At 35.7% G+C, this 20,014-nt stretch overlaps 1 protein-coding gene across 4 annotated transcripts in view; it reads right to left on the bottom strand.

Moving 5' to 3' along the window:
* Grm5 (glutamate metabotropic receptor 5) overlaps positions 1-20,014 on the bottom strand; it is a 480,702-nt gene that overhangs the window by 454,713 nt on the left and 5,975 nt on the right. For all 4 annotated transcript variants that reach the window (XM_016004111.3, XM_016004113.3, XM_076546727.1 and 1 more), the window contains exons 2-3: positions 14,245-14,389; positions 2,448-3,303 (exon numbers count right to left, since the gene is read on the bottom strand). In XM_016004111.3, the coding sequence (XP_015859597.3) occupies positions 2,448-3,105 (658 nt within the window). In that variant the 5' untranslated portion in view covers positions 3,106-3,303; positions 14,245-14,389. The remainder of the gene's footprint in view (positions 1-2,447; positions 3,304-14,244; positions 14,390-20,014) is intronic.

The raw sequence follows: 20,014 nt of genomic DNA, 5'->3' as shown, positions 1-20,014 counted from the left end.
ATTTCTATGTTTTTTCCTCAAAATACTTTATTCTAGTTAATATGTTAATATAGGCAATCTGTGTATCATAGAACATTGAATGAGTATATGCAAAATTTATCTATGAAAAATAAATCTTTTCATCCAATCATATTCCCTATTGACTTAAATTTCCTCTCAGAATAAGGTTTTTTTTTCAATTTTGTTCTTTATGGTTAGCAGTTCTATGAAAGTACAGACAAATGGTTCATATAGAATCCCAAATATGAAGAAACATACATGTTTTTTCACATAAAATCAACTTAGAGATGATTACTCTTAAGCAAAAATCTTAGAGCTGATTACTCATTAGCAACAAAGCATGCCATTCATTTAAATAGGTGTACAATAGTGTGTTGTGTGAATATATCATTATGTACATTATTAAATTACTTATTAAGTATCAGTGCCAATTTAGACTAAAACAATTGAAGTTTGTAAAAATACAAATGTAATGATTAGTTTCTCATGGAGCATATCTTAAATTAGCCTCTCCTTCATGGTATGGAAACCTTTCATTTCCGAAATCTGAAATGAATCCCCATCTTCTACTTTATCATATCCCTGACTAAAACATATCACTTATTGGGTTTGTGTTTTGTTTTTAAGCAAGTATTAGCATTCTCTCTGTTAAAATTAGAACATCACATTCTCCACCAGGCTTCCCACATAACAGAAAAGGTAGTGTGATCATTTATCAATGTACTTTAGAGACATTATTTGTAATTTTCTGTCACTTTGAGTTATGATTACATGAGTATCTGTGCATGCTTCATCCTCTTTGCTGAAATGAAAATCCATGGAAGATTTTGATATATAAAACTATTAAAAAGACTCACATATATTTGCTTTTAACAAATATATGTTCTATGAATATATACCCAAAGCATTAGACCATTGGATCCTCTTAAATGATAACGGTATATAGAACACTAATTTATAGTCCTGGCTTTAAAATTACTATTAGGTATATATAAATTAATTATTCAAATGCATTAAAGAGTTTGAGTCTGAAAATTGGAATAAAATACATGGACAGACTGTGTCACTGAATTGTTGAGAGAATCAAATAAAACTGGGATTTTTTACATGAAAAATGTCAGCATTAGATGGAGGAAAAAGGAAAGGCTGTGGTGTGTTTTGATAGAATATTATTTGTCTAACATTTGCAATGGGCAAGACCCTGGGTTTGATGTTCATCATGTGCTCCAAAGTAAAAGGACCACGAATTTCTCTAGAAAAGGAAAAATCAAAGAAGTCCTAGCCTAAACATTGTACTATTCAGAATCACCACACATCAATACATTTCCAAATAAACTGTCAATTTACAAATGAAGTCTTCCAGAGTTAGAGAAATGTCAATTAAACTGAAAGCCTATTTTACAGTTGTACTACTCTAAATATGAACAAAGGCTTATACAGAGAAATTCATGCTGTTATGCTACTTGATAACAAGGAGTCTGTTATATCTGAATTAGTTAAACTGTCAAAAACTCTGATGTAAACTCCCCCAAGTCAATTCACTAATTTCCCAATAAATTATCACCACATATTGCAATATTGTTTGTGTTCTAATGATATATTATCAAAGATTTTTAAGTCTTCTCTTTTCTAAGTGATTCTATGGTTTTTAAGAAGTATTTTCTGCCTTCTCCAGTATTATTTTATTCTTAGTAAGTGCACTTTGTTGCCCTAGGAAAACCATTACAATAATATTTAGATCTCATATGTCCTATAGGTCAACACAAACAAAGGATTGAAAAGTTGCATATGCAAAAGCATTTAAGTACACTGTTAAAAAATAATTATGCTAACTTATAAAGTGAAGTTCAGTCTTTCCCTTTTCTTACTGTATCTTCAATACAACAAATCAATAAATTTCTAAACACTACATATTTCATTGAAATTAATCTTCCCAAATAGATTCTACACAAGTATAAAGTTAATTCATTCTTCTTATTATTATGAATTTGACTTTGCATTCTATATAACAAATAATTATAAGTCTACACAGTTTGGCAATTTTTATAAAAACATGCTGAGCTATATTCCTTACTGTGTATCTTTATGTCTACTGCCCCTTGACTATAAAAACATTAGATAGAGCAATGATAGAATGTTAAAGATGAGAGATGTTCACTGAAGAACCAGAACAACTGAAAAAATAACTTTAGAAATAAGTATCATCATAGCATAATTCGAAATAGTACAATCCTTATTGAAAAACATATCTTGCTATTTAACAAGTGGCAGACATATAAATGAGTATGTCAGTGTAAATATATGGTCCTTTATCATACTGGTGAAGTTGAGGCTTCTCAAAATACCTACACTGGTGAGGAACATTTTAGGCATGCAAAAGCTGATAATTTAACTGATAGGTGTTGCCAAGTATCACAACATATTTTTATATAGTGGAAATCACATACCTTCTGTGTGCACAGCTGAGACATAGGTCCAGTTATATCTCTTCACTATGTCCACCATGGCTCGTGCCTGCTGGGCATCTGAAGGTACAACCCTCATGAAATACTTGAATAGAGTCTTGTCACTCAGATCCATGCTGGTTGCAGAGTAAGCAATCTGAGGTATGTTGAAAAGTTGGAGCAAATTCTGGACTTGTATGGCCACAGAGCTGGAGCCAGGACCAATGACTCCCACTATGGGTTTCTTGGAGCGGAAGGAAGAAGAGCCATCCACACAGCGTACCAAACCCTCTTCCTCTTCTGAAGAGATGAGTGAATCTCTTATAAATTCAATGCTTTGCTCTAGGGCCACAGCTGAATGCCAGCACGAATCTCTTATCTCACAGCCAAGTGTGATGTTGGGCAAGAGATTGGGGTCTGAATTGATCCTTTCCAAGGTATGCAGCATGGCCTCCACTCTCTGAATGCCATACTGCTCACGGACTGCCCCACATTTCCTCTCATGAACTTTGTCCACAGTTGGTTGGTGGTGGACAGAGAAGAGAGCTCCAATAATGATGTCACCTGGCATGTGAGCCACCACCCTCCTCTCACTGGACTGTGCACTCCCTCGGACATCTTCTTTCAAAAGTAGGACTGACAGGATCAACAGAAGGACCATTTTAGGAAAGAAATTCAAGCTAATAAAGACATCATGGTGGAAGAAACTCAGATTTCCAATAGGTGCAATCAAATGTTCTCTTGTGTTGAACAACACATTGAGAAATTAGGCAGCAATTTAGATATGTACTCTAAGAAATAACAAGGTCCCCAGATAGTGTCTAGTTAAATGCTTCCATATGATCATGATCTTCATTACCTGAAAAAAAAAATAATGAGAAGCATGAGTTTTAATAGCAAACATACTAGTTCAGGGACACTCTGAACATTCATGTTAATGGAAAAACAGAGGGATTTGATATTATAGATTAAAAGAGCAGAACTGAAAATTGTGGTGATTTTGTATGTTTGTTTCATTTTGTCACTGGGTCTAACAACTCACTGGCCTTGCTTGATGTCTTTACTTTAATCCTTTTCTTTTGCTCACCTGGATTACAGAAAACCAAATGGAATATACAATAGACAGACCTGTGAAAAACAGCATCCTAGTACTCAAACCACTCTATAAACTAAATATCCTTAAAACACCAATCCCTAAAACTTTTGAGGATTGGTGAGTAATAGCTGGGTAGTAGGATTGTATCTAGTTTTCATTTGTATTTTCACTTAAATCAGACTTTAATTTCTTTCCAAATTTTACCACTGAACATTTACTAATTATTCAACTATAAAAGCAGTCTTCTTTAAAGGGTTTGGATGTAGCTTAGTAGTAGAGTACTTGAATAGGCTACACAAGACCTTGAATTCTATCCCCATCATTCCCACAGCTAACTAAACAGAATATTAAAATCATGTACATTTCCTGCCTAGATGCAATGTAAAGTATATTGAAAAAGGATCTTAGGGTATATAAGCATTGTGGACATTTAATATATAATATATATCAAGGATGAATGAGGAGAAGGTTTGAACATTACAAACCAAAATGCTATAAGCAAGCAGGAGTAATAGGCATACAAGTTCAGTGGAAAAAATTACAAGTTCTGATGTTAAGAATTTCTAGTAAAGTGCTAACCACCACAGATTAAGAATTTTCCAATTTAATGAATTTTGATGATGTGTGCTAGGTTGGCCTTATAGTCATCAACATAAAATATCATATTTTCAAATATTTTAAATTGAATATGTCTATATGTATTACTAACTGAATCTCTTTTGTTACTGTATTGTAGTTCAAAGGAAATTCTGTGGTTAGGTGATGAAGACAGACAATTCTCTGGCATACTGCATGGTACTCCAGAGACTTTTCAAAGCTATTTTGGGGTCTTACAATAAAATTCATAGTAATTAGCCCTCTATGCCTGGTCTAGAAATATAAATTCCACAATGATATGGCTCAAATATCCTTCCAAGAAGAAAAACCTGGTATAGCTACCACCATAGTAATTTATTCCATTTTAAACTCCTAGGATTAAGATTACTCCACCCCAATTTCCAACAGCAAATTCTGCATTAATGGGAAAAAACTGACAGATTATTGGTAGTTTTTATTTAATTGGATTATGTAATCGATTTACTTTCGATGGCTCCATCACTGCCAACCAGAATCTTAAATCGATTGAAAATTATTAACACACAAGGACGGCCTTTCAACAGAGGTGATATGCCTTTAGTTGTTATGCAATTATCTTGCCTCTTTTAGAATAATGATGATCTTAAACTTTATCAGATTTTCAAAAACTCTAGTTTGAGCACATAATGAATATAACTTGAATTACATTTCTAACCACGCCTACCCTCATTACTTTGTTTCCTTCAGCTGTTTCCATAGCAACAGAAAAAGAACCCTTTAAATAGTATCAAACACTAAAATTAAATTTTCACCAATAACTACATGTTACAGAATAATGAGGTGTTTAGATATACAAATGTGAGTGTGTACATAATGTGTATCATATTTCTAATTTAGTATTTTAGGCAAAAGTAAAGGGAACAAAAATATTTGTTAATAACCTCATTGTGAAATTGTCCAAATATTCTCTCACTCTAAAGATGTCTGTTCAGTCTCCTACGTTGAAAGACATGCAATTTGTATTGATTCTTATGGTCATTAAATGGAGAATGAATAAGCAAAACCAATGATGAAACATTGCTTGTGTTCATACAAGAATATGAAATATGAAGCTTCATGGTCTATGAAACAGCCAGGGTCTATGCTGATGTCCTTAACTTATGGTGCCACCAAAGGCCACAAGGATATCCTGAGTCTAGGCTACAATCTGTGGCCAGGATCCTGTCTGGGGGTCATGTTGCCACCAAAGCCACACAGATCTTAGTGGCCTTTGTTGGTACCTGGGGTCAGGTGTTATTGGGACTAGGGCTGCTGCAGAGGGCCATGTCTGGGTTGGTGGCCCTACTGAAGCCAGTGTGTGTGTTGATGTCTGTAGCTCCTGATATCATCGATGGTAATGCCCATGCATTGGGTCTGGGCCACCAGCTGGGGCCATGTTGGTTCTGGGAACCATGCTACCATGGAAGCCATGCCATTCTGAGTGGCCTGCACTGCCACCTGGGGCCATGGTGACATCCAAGCCCAGGCAGCTAACAGGGAACATGTCTGGGTCCCTGGTCCTACAACAGCCAGTTTTCTGTGTTGATGTCTGTGCCTCATAGTACCATCAAAAGCCACACAGATGTCCAGGGTCCTGGCCACATTCTGTAGCTATGTTGGTGTCTGAGGGCCATCTGCAACTGGGCTACTCTGGGTATGGCCTGTGCTGCCACATGGGGCCATGGTGTCCTCAGAGCCAGGGTCTATGTTGATGTCTGTGGCTCCTGTAACCACAAGGTGCTCAGTGGATGCCTGTGATCTGGACAGCCACCTGAGACCATGTTGGTGTCTAAGGGCCTGGCTGATACCAGGGCCATGGTGACATCCTGTCCCCAGCTGCTGCTAAAATGATGTCTGGGCCCAGGTTCCTGCCTCAGCTAGAGTCTGAGGTGATATTCATGGCACATGATACCACAGAGAGTAATAGAAACCAGGCATGTTGAACTTCAAGGGCCATGCAGAGCTGCCCTGCTCCTCACTGGCCCTGGGATAGCTGGCCTTGACCCTGGATGGACCCTGGAAAGGTAGAGCTGGCCTCACCCCCATAGGAGAGCTGGCCCCTGCACTCAGGAGAGATGGCCCCAACCCTTACCACAGTGTGGAAAAGCTGACCTGATGACATGGGCCTAGGAGAGCTGACTCTGCCCCTCACCAGAGAGGGTGGTTCCAGTGGTCTGGATTGACCAGCTCAGGCTTGGATTGGCCCACCGTGACAGCTACCCCAACTATGACCTGCCAGAGTGTGTGAAGGGACTGGTCCTATGGAATGATACCTATAGAATCTCCATGATGTGTGTCAACAGCTGAGTATTAGAGAGGAGTTTCTGTGAAGGTCCAGTGATGATGGTGTGCCAAAGGCCGCAAACCAGACCAATGACTCATTGCAATGAAAGATTTGTGGGTTGGGCTGATTAGACAAAATGGCATACTGCATGACATACCATGGCTCCCAATGCCACGAGTATGAATGAAGAGGTGTTGGAAAGACTGAGGAGTGAGGTGGATTTTTTGTTTATTTGTTTGTTTTAAATTATTTGGGGGGGGGCATGCTCCAGGGGTGAAAGACAGATATGGAGGGACTGGGAGTTGAGCATGATAGGGCTGCATGATGTGAAATTCCCAAAGAATCAAGAAAGAATTATGTTAAAAAATGACTATTAGGCTAGACGTGACCTATCAACAATATGAAGCTGAGCCTTCAATCTACTGTTAAAGAGTTGTCTTAGCAAAGCCATAGATGAAATATATATATATATATATATATATATATATATATATATATATACATATTTACATACTCCCGTCTCCACTTTATATGTGAAATTAATTATTTGACTCTTTTAAATGATTTTTTTTTTTTTTGGTTTTTTGAGACAAGGTTTCTCTGTGTAGTTTTGGTGCCTGTCCTAGATCTCAATCTCTAGACCAGGCTGGCCTTGAACTCAAAGAAATCTGCCTGGCTCTGCTTCCCGAGTGCTGGGATTAAAGGCATGTAACACCACTGCCTGGCCTCAGACAAAATTTAGCTAGTAGGTGGGAGATGTGTGAAAAGGTTATGAAATGGTGTACATAGTTAACATTGTTTTTCTTAAAGTATTCATTGCATCCAACTGCTTCAATGTATGTCTTTATATTATACCTCTCTTCACAAATGAATGCTTAATGTGAAAAAGGGTATATATGCTCCTGATACTCATAGACTTTACAAGTCAATACTCTAAGCAATGGTATTTATGGACACTTAATAGTACAAAGAATGTTAAGAAAAATAAAAAGAAGATGTTCATGTTGAAAGGTGGCTAGAACCTAAAGACTGTAAGAGATGGAAGCATGGCATTAGCTTGGATCTCCTAATATTTAATGTGAGTTGCTACTAAATGCCATTCTGAAGTTGCAAGCAAATGCTAGGCAAAATTCAAGTTTAGGAGCAATCAGGCAGAAGGATATTGTTGATAACAGATCCAAGAATCTGATTAGAAGAGTCCTAGTAATCTAGGTAGAATAAGAGTGACCCAGACATGACTGATAACAGTAAAAATAGAAAGAAGTGGACAGAGATATAAATTCCAAGTAGAATCCTCTGGGTGTGCTGATGGATTAGATATGAGTAGAGATAGAAGAAGGTGAATCTACTCCTGAAATCCTGTCTTAGAAACTATCTTGTGTTGATATAGTTAATAGAGATAATATAGACAGATACATGAAAAAGTGAGTCACAGAAGAAAAATAGTTATTTTTTTCTGAATATTTTAAATATGTTCAGGAACAGATATTAACCAGGAAAGTGATGTGTGAGACTTATAAGAAAGTTTTAGTTTGAGATGTAAATGCACAGCAACCAGTGTATAAAATCTAGAATGCATCAAAACATCTGAAAAGCAAATATAAACCTATAAAAAGTAATAAAAGGAAACAATCTACAGAGTAAGAGACAAACAAGAACAAGTGATATGAAGACCACAGGATGGTCTCAGAACTATATATTCAGAGACACATCCAAGGCTTCTAGGTTGCATAGAAAAAACAATCTGGTTTTATTGAAAATATATTTAGTTTGTTATATATTTTAGTCTCAATAATGAAATTGCACAGGTTTGAAGAAGGAAAGTATATCCTATAGATTTACATTTGAATTTAGGACTATTTCAGTATGTATAGTTTTTTTTTCTAGTTTAGAGAATCATAGTAGACTCAGTCATATTGATTTAAAGTAGCTGTCAAGGGCTAGTTCTTGGAAATTATTCATTGTGTCTGTGTTAGGAAACAATTTTACAGTATTAAATTACATTACTATGGAAAAAAGAAAATATATTTACTATGTACACTGGATATTAGATTATATTTGATGCAATAGTTGTGTCTTATATATGTGTGTACATTGCTGATTATATCAACAATCCATATTTTAAAAACTAAGATGTAGACATTATTTTATTTCCTCTATTTGACAAATATTTATCATATATGGGTTTGATAAGTTAAAAACTAGTCAATCATTTCTAAAATTGTAAAGAAAAATTGTTTATTTCTGATGACCATAAAATACACTTTTTCATCATTCTTTGTTGCCTTATTACCCATTCCTATAAGAGGTATACTAACAAAGTCCATGAAAGTAAGAAGGACCATAAGATACATCTCGAACTTTTTAGTGTTGCAGAAACTCATAGTGTTGATTTGCAATTTAAAGGATAAAAAGCCCTCCAAGGGGTAGAAAGATGATTATTTGGTAAAGAGAAGTAATAGATGTGTATAACTTTTAGTGTGGCTACTACCAGGAAATACATACATGTATGTGTGTATTGTCCGAATTAGATTTAACTATCATATATAGTGTAGAGTCATCTGAAGTAGTCTTAACTGAGGGATTACCTAGATCAGGGTGCCCTGTGGCCATGCTTTTTTAAAGATTGGTGTGAGCAGGTTAATCACTATGCATGACACTACCCTTAGACAGGTGGTCCAGGTCAGTATGAGAAACCAAATAAAAAATTAAAAACTTATGTGGAAAAAATCTCTGACTTGATTTACAAAGGAAAATTGAGACTTCGTCAATTAGCAGGCATAGACCCAGCAGAAATTGTCGTACCATTAACTAAGGAGGACATTGAAAAATTATGGACAGAAAGTGAACCTTGGCAAAGAGCTTGCAGTAATTTTTTGGGAGAAATTAACAGCAAATATCCCAAAAGCAATAGAATTGATCTTATAAAGAGAGCTGAATGGATCTTGCCTCGAATTGTACGGCAAAAACCCATATCTGGAGTTCGTACATTTTATACAGATGCCAACAAAGAAGGAAAGGCAGGTTACAAATCAGAAAATTTAAGTAAAGTGGTTCAAAGTCCGTATAATTCAGTTCAAAAATCAGAATTGTATGCTATTCTGTTGGTATTAATGGATTTTTCAGAACCTCTCAACATAGTAACTGACTCTCAGTATGCTGAAAGAGTGGTGTTACATATTGAGACTGCAGAATTTATCCCTGATGCTTCAGAATTAACTTCACTATTTATTCAATTACAAGATACAATCAGGAAAAGGAATCATCCTTTATATATAACTCACATTCGATCCCATACTGGTCTGCCAGGCCCTCTAGCACAAGGCAATGAAGAGATTGATAAATTATTGATAGGAAATGTGCTGGAGGCCTCAGAATTTCATAAAAAACATCACGTTAATAGTAAAGGTTTAAAAAAGGATTTTTCCATAACCTGGCAACAAGCCAAAGAAATAATAAAGAAATGTCCTACTTGTTCCTTCTACAATCAGACGCCATTACCAGCAGGATGTAACCCAAAGGGTACTCAGAGAAATGAAATCTGGCAGATGGACGTGTTTCACTTTGCAGAATTTGGAAAATTGAAATATGTACACCACACTATCGATACTTATTCAGGATTTCAATGGGCAACTGCTTTGAGTTCTGAAAAAGCTGATTCTGTAATCACTCATTTGCTAGAAGTTATGGCCATCATGGGTATACCTGCACAAATCAAAACTGACAATGCTCCATCATATGTCTCTGTTAAAATGAAACAGTTTTTTGCTTATTACAATATAAAGCATATTACAGGCATACCACATAATCCTACAGGTCAAGCAGTTATAGAAAGATCAAACAGAACTCTAAAGGATATGCTAAATAAACAGAAATGGGTAACAAAAACCCCCAGAAATAGACTGCATAATGCTCTTCTAACTTTGAATTTTCTGAATGCCAATGAGAAAGGAACAACAGCTGCAGAGAGACATTGGATAATAGAAAAAACTACAGAATTAAATCAGCCTATATACTTTAAGGATGTGCTGACCTCAGAATGGAAACCAGGGTATGTATTACATTGGGGACGTGGTTTTGCTTTTGTTTCTACAGGAGAAGATAAGCTGTGGGTACCATCAAAATTGATAAAGGTTCGATTTGAACAAGAGAGACCTCTTAATTAGAGGAGGTGATAGTTCATCAACCAGCATGAACATCCAATTTAAACTAACTTGTATCAATAACACATGCCTTTTCATTTAATCAGATAATAACTTGTCAAAAGGAAACATCCCCAAAATTAGTCTTGGGTAAAGGTTTTTGTTTTTGTCTTTTAGGAGAATGAAGGTTAAGGAATCTGAAGAACACTGGACAAATGAGACAACTGAAGAAAAGGGACAAATCATCTATCCCAAGAAACAGAGTGAAACGGTGTATGGGTATATATTATCTAAAAAAAATTTTATGTCTTCCTAAATGTTTGTTTCTGCTTTTCTCTAAAGATTTAACACTATTGGTCTTCTAACAGTCCCAGTTCAATTAAAATTTAAAGCTGACTTTGGAGTTGGAGAATGGCTCTCTCCTTCTTTAAAATCAAGCATGTTGTTAAAAGGAAAATGCAAACTCCCTGTATCATGCCAGAATAAGAGCCATTTCTGCTATGGTACAGGACAAAAGCAAAATTAATTAGGGACTATTCTATTACTAATCTCAACTCTTTGATTCTATTCTGATTCTCTAAACTGTTCTCAAAGTATAAATTTTATATCAAAATTTACAAGATTAATATATATATATACATTTTAAACTTTGTTAAGATATGAATGGTCACATAGAGTACTAACTAATTCTAGAAAAAAGGCTAGCTGCATATATATGTTTTTGTGTTCGAGTCTCTTATCAGTTTTCTGCAGGAAATCACGGCCTGGCCTAACATCAACTGAAGTCTCCAGAAAGAAGATGGGGCCCCACAACAACAACAATTCCACGTGGACAATAATAATATCATTAAGCTGACAAACATCATCCACAGATCAGCTTTGAACTACAAGGTGCTCAGAGAAAATTTGAGATGACTAGCTGAGATGATCCAGTCTCAAAGACTACTTGAATAAGGACTTGAGATAAACCCTCAACTTTGGCATTATACACAGACTGGATAATGAAGGATATAGTTACCTCTCCTAGAATTTGACAATTAACCTAAAATTTTTCTTTCAGGATAAAGAAAACTTCGCCCATACCCAGCAGGAAGCAATTTTAAGAATACGACGCCCACATTCCCAAAGAGGTGGTGTGGGGCGGGTGGTTTTTTGGTCTTTTTAATGGGTTTTGGGTCTGGGATAATTTTCAGTATTTAGGGGGGTTGGTTACAAGTTATTGTCAAGGGTTAGGAAAAAGGCTAAGCAAAGGAGATTAGATTTAAAGTTCTTGTTTAAAAAAAAAAAGAGAAAGAAAGAAAAGAAAAAGACAATTACTAGTTTTAAATACTTTACATTGGATTGAATTGTTTTATATTGTACACAAATTTTAAACTGATATTGTTAGAAAATGCTATATGTATATTTCTAATTGTATTTATTCCATCCATTTAACAATGTAATGCAAATTTCTGATCCTTGAATGTTATTATTATCAACTATTAGGATATAAAGAAATGAAAGCTAGTAGTTAGACATTATCATAGAACTTGTAGTCATATTAGATATGTTTTAAAAATTGAGCAGAGATGTTTTAGACAGGTCATCTTCAAACCCTTCAGAGATCTACAGAATATGGCATTTAAAATGTTTTAATAACTTAGAAAATTTTTCTTTTTTGAGACATGTCGGCTCCTGGCAGTACCAATCTACTTTAGAGAAAATATGGGCATTGAAGAAACTGCATATGGAGTCAACTTTCATTCTGGCAAAAGTTAGCCACTGGACAACAAAGTATCCTCGAATCAACAGGACAAAATGGACAGACAGATCACGAAACAAGGGACTACTGATTCTTGCCAAAACAAGTGTGGTTATGGCTTTATCAAAAGGCATCTTCTGAGGCCAGGACAATATGGCCCCATCCCTGAAGTGGCCTTCGCATCCGGAAAAGGTACGGTGCCCTTTTCTTCGAAGGCAGCTTAACAGGCAGAGGGCCGATGGATTCTGTTGTACAATGGAACAGCAGCTGAAAGCTCATGCCTCTCAAAAGTAGACTGGCATTTAATAGAGGGATGTGGAGAAGAAGGGGATGCTGAGATGAAGCCATATATACACAGCCAAGAAGAATGGACAGCTGAATTAAAAAACTGTCAACAATTTCCAGAATTTAAAATCCTGAATCATGACAGGACACTAGTGGAATTCAGGTGTTTCTGGTACGTGGACTGCTCTCACCCAATGTGAGGTTGAACTGTTGACCTTGTGTACATCCTACTTCACAAATGAGTCTGTCAGATACACTAAGCCTATAGGCTGAAGATGATGCCCCAACACTGCGGAGAAACCTCAGGTGACTGCCCAGGCAGCTGGCTGTTTCTGTCAACTCACAAAATTTTTTTGGAAGTTGCTTGCATGCACTTCCTGTTTTTATTTTTGTTAGCTAATATTATTCCCTTCTTGGGTCTCTGAGGGAGTTGAAGATTAGTTAGTTATGGTTGAAGATTAGTTAGTTATAGTTGAAAATTAATTAGGATAGAAAGTACATTAGATACATCTTGGGATTATCAAAATAGGATAGATAATGGAATTATTTTCTCTGATTCGTCAAATACCTGTTTAGGTATTTATTACTTGTATATATTGTATATAGTTATTGTACTTTTGTATATAGTTTTTCTTTTGTTAGTCATAACCTTTTGCTTTTTTTCTTTTTATTAAAATAGAAAAGGGGAAATGTGGTGGTAATCTAATTGTATTGAAATATTATTTTGATTTGTACTGAAATATTAATTTGATTGTATGTTAATAAATAAAGTTGTCTGGGGGTCAGAGCTATTAGAGCCATAGCAAGAGTGTGGCGGTGGTGGCACACGCCTTTAATCCCATAGATATCTGTGTGTTCAGGGTCAGAGCTATTAGAGCCATAGCAAGAGTGTGGCGGTGGTGGCACACGCCTTTAATCCCATAGATATCTGTGTGCTCAGGGTCAGAGCTATTAGAGCCATAGCAAGAGTGTGGCGGTGGTGGCATACGCCTTTAATCCCATAAGATCTCTGTGTGTTCAGGGATACAGTCAGCATTGGAGACATATGCCTTTAAGACCTAGGGGGCTGTACATTCAGACAGTGACGAGGCAGTCATGTGTTTGGGTTTACAACCAATGAGAAGGCAGAACAACATACTTTAAAAAAACGAACCGACAGGAGGTAGGTCTCTTTTCGCGAAGCTGGGACAGCAGGAGGAAGGGTGAGATTTTAGCTCTGAGCTCTGACTTCTCGGCTTTCTCTTTTACATTGTTTCTGTGTTTCTTATTTAATAAGACGGTTGGTTACATCTACAGGTTATACTATGCCTTACATTTGAACAAGAGAAAGATCACAAAGGCAGATGTTGGGGGGAGCAAGGAAGAATCTATGGAAGTCAATCAGGTGGTAGTGGCTGGATGGTAGATACAGAATCTGTAGGGATGAGCTCACAGAAAAGGTCCTCTGTGTTTTGAATGTGAAAAAAAGAGTTTGCTGTCAGATGACTTGAGATGAGAAGGTAAGGAGATTTCAGTGAGAATGAGGGAGCTGGAGATTTCAGCCTGGCCACCTGAAGCCTGATGTCCTCATTGGGTCAGAGGAGCACAGAGCAGCAGATCTGAATGGATACACCAGAGGCTGCATTTTTTATACTTACTCGAATTCATGAACATATGTGGACAAAACAGCTGGATATACAAGGCTGAGTTTCTCTAAAGAGGTCTGAATTGTTGATAAAAAATGTGGGAGGCATCAGCATACAGATGTCTGTTTTTGTAAACCAAGAATCTGGATGAAATCACCTAGGAAGCAGAAAAACAAAAAGGTAGTTAAACAAGCTGCATTCCACAGGATCCCAAGGTCCAAATGTCTAGCTAGAGATGAAGACAAACTAGAAAGGAGGCTGAACAGTATTTGAATCAGAAACTTTCTCGAATGTAGTTTGTGTGAGTGGTGTGGGGAATGATATAACACAGTACAGTCATATTGTATTGGAAAGAAATAAAATGCATGCATGATTAGGTTCCATTAAATGTCATGAATGGGCATGAACTGAGAGAACAGAGACCGTTTTTAAATTTCTAAGTTTATTGATACAGCTAGAATATTTCCAGCTTGAGGATTAAAAATTCCTTGTAAATTTCTGCTGGAGTTTCTTTGGTGACCTTAACTCTCACCCACCCAATCTCAGCCACCTGCTCCTCCTTGGGAGTCTACTAATCAAGTAAATCCGTTTTTGTCTACTTTGCTCCAATGGCTTTGTTCATACTGGTTGTGACCTTTTATTTGATTTGTTAGAATGACATTTATCACAGAATTGACAGTATAGGCTTAGAATTCAGTAGAGGCAAGCATGAACCTTGGAACTATTTTGTCTTGGCTGTGTACCCTTGTCCAGCTGGTGTTGCTGAGACTTACACTCATATTAACAATGGCATAAGATAATTTCCCATATCCAAATGTTCTAAGAGTGAATGAAATATTTTAAAATACTTCCTTTCCAAAATCTTAGATCTGCTTTGATGTATTTCCTACAGCCTCTGAGCACATGTGGAACTTCTTACTCATTTTTTTTCTCCCTGGCTACTTCTCATACTTTTCTTATGATATTTATTTCTAAGCTAATATGGCAGCTATTTACACAGCTTTCTAGTTACAATAGATTTAAAACCTATAAAGGGTTAAATATGTGCTATCATGAGCATAATTTGGTACAATTCTTGCACAGAATTAATGTTTGAATAAATCCTAAATGTGCAAAATATAAAGTGAATTCCCTCTATATTACCTTATATTTGACTACCTGGCCAAGATTCTATGATAACATTCCCTCCTCACTCTAGAAAACTAAGAAGTACATCACAATCATCCCCTCTGCCCTGTGGGTTTGGTCATCACAGGGCCTCAAAGATGAGAATCAGTCTTGAGAAATGAGCAAAGAACCTTGAATAGTTTCCTCACATTTTCAACACATTAAGTAAGAGAGTATCATAGAACTAGAGTGTGATACCTATGACTCCACATAACTGAGACCTATGGAAATTAAATGATGTATACCAGCCTGTGATCAGAGTGTAATAAATATTAATCTCAAAATTCATCTTTTATCATTTTATACAATTTGTTCTTTATAATATTCTAACTAAACATTAATTATATATGTTAATATACTACTGGTATTAAATACTTTCCTGATGTATTTTGCTCTATGCTATGCAATGTATTTAAAATGCCTTTCTATAGTAGGTCTTTTGATGATGGGGACAGTGATTATAATAATATAAATATACAGATGGGAAAGGATGGGAAAGGACATGTTGTTCAGTGGTATAGCACTTGCCTGACACAGAAAACTCATATCTAATGGTAAACACTGACGAGAGAGAGAGAGAGAGAGAGAGAGAGAGAGAGAGAGAGAGAGAGAGAGAGAGAGAGAGAGAGAGAGAGAGAGAGAACTTCCCAGGTTAAAGACACATTGCTTAGTTTTCTGACTTTAAATATTATTCAACTGCAAAATAACCAGTACTGTAAATAACCGGTATACATTTTTGTTATGGTGGATCTGATGCTCAGAGATATATAGTTCTTTGACCACACTTCAAGAGCAAGTTAGTAACAGAGCCATGATTTACAATTTAGAACATCTATTTCTTTGAGTATGTAGGGGTGGGAATAGTATGTGTGTATACACATGTATGGGAGGGATATCCACATAAAGTCCTATGTGGAACCAAGAGGCTGGAACAGAATATCTTCCTCAATCTCTTCTTCATGTACATTTTGGGGAGGAAAAAGAGATCTGTCATTGAACTAACATTTCAGGAATGAATCGCAATTTCTGAGAGACTGACTGGATTGTGAGTACCTGGGATCTACTTGTCTCTGAGCACCAGTGCTGGAGTGACAGATTGACAGGTAGGAATCACTATACCAGGCTTTTGATATTGATTCTAGAGATCCAATCTCAGCACATAATTTGTTTTATGTATGTTTGAAATCATAAAAATATCAACGAATAAATTATAAAAAGTTACTGATTATCCTCATTTCATATAAACTAAAACATACAATCTCAAAATAAGCTGGTGTGTGTGGGGGGGGGATGTGCGTGTACATGTGCGTGTGCGTGTGTGTGTTGTAGCTCAAGGGCTATAAGAGTGGCAACTTGGTGAGAAAAAAAATAGGTCCTTGCTATGGGTAATGAGGAGATATTACCTTGTATAATGATCATAGTAATTTTAAAGCAGTGTAGGCCTAAATTCTAATAGTTTGGAGATCTTTAACTCACTCAAAATGGGTATGGATACTTTAATCTATATGATATGTTAGTTCAACATGCTAATATCAGAAGCAAATGAGTAATTTAATTCCCTTTACATATCTGGGTTCATTGCCCATCATAGAAATCAGTAGACACATATTTAATGTAGAAACCTGTAATTTGCCTTAAGTAACTATGCAGTCTTATATCCTATATGAATACAGAAAAGGAGAAATTACTGGGTAGAATTTGCTATAAACGGCAAATGGCAATGTAATCAGACTCGTAGCTCACATTGTCTTTTGTTTTCAACAATCTTCTCACTGCCCAACCATCTTTCTGGCACAGATGTCTCTTATATAACTTAATCCTCACAAAAGCAAATCACATAGCTCAGGACGTCAAAGCTAACAAGATTCCTTCTGCACGAGCCATAGCCTCATCACAAACAGGGTGTCAATATTACATGTGCTCTGTATGCCTTTGATACTTTTTTTTTTAAAAGAAACAACTGCATGTGTAGATAAGAAGCATTCAGAAGTATAATATTATTGAGACCCACGCAATGTGGGAAAGCTCTGCTGTCATCGGTATCTGAAGCATACATCTGTGACCTTGTAAACATGAGAGAACAGCATCCTCTTTGCTTAGCTGAAGACAAAGAATGGGCCATATTTTAATCCTCCCAAAGCCATAAATGGCACCACACAAAGATGAAATCTGCAATTTTATGCATTAGCTAAAAAGTGCTAGCTGTAGATGGGAACTCACTAAATCATTGTAAATCATTTAAACAAGTGGTTTAGTAGTCCATGAAGACCCGAAGCAGCCTTTTGCAACAAAGCAATAAAAAAATAATAATAACACAATCCACCACTGCTAACTGGTCTAAATTTAATTATCAAACAGGGATTTTAAACTTTAACCATTTCATAGCCCCCAGATGCTTTCTACATATTTGTGGCATACCTCTAAAGACTGTGTAAAGAATTATTGTTCCTGTTAGAAAACCAATCGTCTGATGCTTGGAAGTATACTTGACATTTTTATAACTTGATCTATATTTATTTACTAATTGCTGATATTTATTCTTTGTATGAAAACATAAATTCTATTTCATAGAAGCCTTGCATAATACCTAGAAGGTCTGCTTACTAACTACATTAATACCTCTTGCTATGGAAATTTACAGGTAAAATTGTTGTGCAGCTTTCCTACCTATAAAAAATAACAGCTAGAAAACAAACCCAACTGTCTCTGATGTCCATGCTTATTATAATCCAGGGGCAGTGTCCTGTGAAGGACCTCATGGTTTGGTTATTTAGAGTTCACATATTGACCATACACCATTCTAGAGGTTGCACTGTCTATTAAATGTTTGCCTTGAGTCCATCCATTAGATATTACATTAAATAAATCAAATTAGTTAATTTTTCCTACCTAAATCATTTGTGTCACTGTTTCTTATCCACAGCGCTATTCTCATTTGTGAATATTATTGTAGTAAGATATTGTCTTATCCTTTGGAGGATATATAGTGGTGTCTCTATTCTCTATCTATTGAACAAAAGGGCTGGTAACACAATTTTTTATTTATGAAACCAGTTATACCCCTAGATATCAGTGAAGGCCCTTGGAAGGTGGGAATCACTTCCAGTTGAAAAGCGCTGATTCACATCACTAGTAACAAAAAGTGCAGCTAAGGGCAAGCCATTGGATTCATCATTTCTACACAATTTTTCTCTGAAACTATCAATGATACAAAGGAAGTTAGCAAAAGTGTCCCTTCTTCACGTTGTTGTGTATTTCTTTATGATTTTGTTGCTAAGGCTGTTATTTCCATTGGAAAAATCACAATCTAACTGAGACATCGTAACATTTTTTACAGCCACTGAACTTGATTTTGAGTATCCACAAATTACAATAAAAGAATGTGAGAATAGCCTAGAATTTATTTACAATATCAAAGGCTGCTGCATCCTAGTTATAGAATCCCTTATAATGAGTAGAAAAACAAATGCTATTTTATTTAGTATTTATGTGCCATTTTGAAAATCTCACTTAACTGATTTTTTTTAAATCAGTAGTAATATATTATTTATTTACCCCTAAAGAATTAAGCTACATTAAGACAGATTGGATTTGTAGCTATTTTTATCATTGTCAAATAAAATGATGGGTATTTTATAGTCATGTTGCCCACTAGACCACTGCAATTATAATGCTTTTCACTTAAAAAAAAAAAAAACAACTTAACCTCAAGAGTTTAACTCTGTGACCTACACTCAAAACTACTGTGACAAGTAACCATTACAGAAATCTTCTATAGCTGACATTTTGTAATGACAGCACAATCATATCTACTTGAAATATACTCTTTTGCTTATGCATCTTCCTTTTAACTTTCTTGAACAGTTTGGCTAAAAACGGAAGATATTTGAGACTGTAATTATGTACCATTTTGATTTCTGATTATCTCCCAAAATTTGCATGTCTAATTTTAAATATCTTGAATGTTTGAGAAAAAAAATATTTGCACACTCCCTGTGGAAGAAGAACATGGTGCTGACTCAGATTAGTAGACATAAAAAAAAAAAAAACTTTAATCTACACATTCAAGTTATAACATTATGTCAAAAACTAGAACTTAGGAGTCAAATGTCCCTGAGTTTACACACCTGCTTTGTTATGATATTAGCAGTAAAACATCAAAGAACTTAGCTAGTTTCTCTTCATCATATGTTGTTGTTCACAAAGAAAAATAAAATGAAATCCACATGGCTGTTGAGAAAATTAGTAATATGATAACCCAGGCAGCATTTTATATCCAAAGTCCTGATGACAACAGAGAGCCATAATTTACATTTATACACTCTGCACCTCAGCTCAGGCAAGTTACTCAGATTTTGCAACTAGCTTTTCATACTCACTTAGTAGTACTAATATCATTTGAATATCATTTGAACTTTCCCCCTCCATCACCAATAAGGAAACTTGGGTATTTGCTTATACATATATATGTATATATTTGTATACATTTATGTGTATATGTGTTTTGCATGTATATATTTATACATGTTTATACACATACATTTGTTTATATGTGTATAAACAAATACCTAAATTTTTCATATATATATATATATATATAAAACCTATATAAATC

This window comes from Peromyscus maniculatus, chromosome 1 (assembly GCF_049852395.1).
Source record: "Peromyscus maniculatus bairdii isolate BWxNUB_F1_BW_parent chromosome 1, HU_Pman_BW_mat_3.1, whole genome shotgun sequence".
Lineage (NCBI taxonomy): Eukaryota > Metazoa > Chordata > Mammalia > Rodentia > Cricetidae > Peromyscus > Peromyscus maniculatus.
This window is presented reverse-complemented; position numbering and strand designations above follow the sequence as displayed.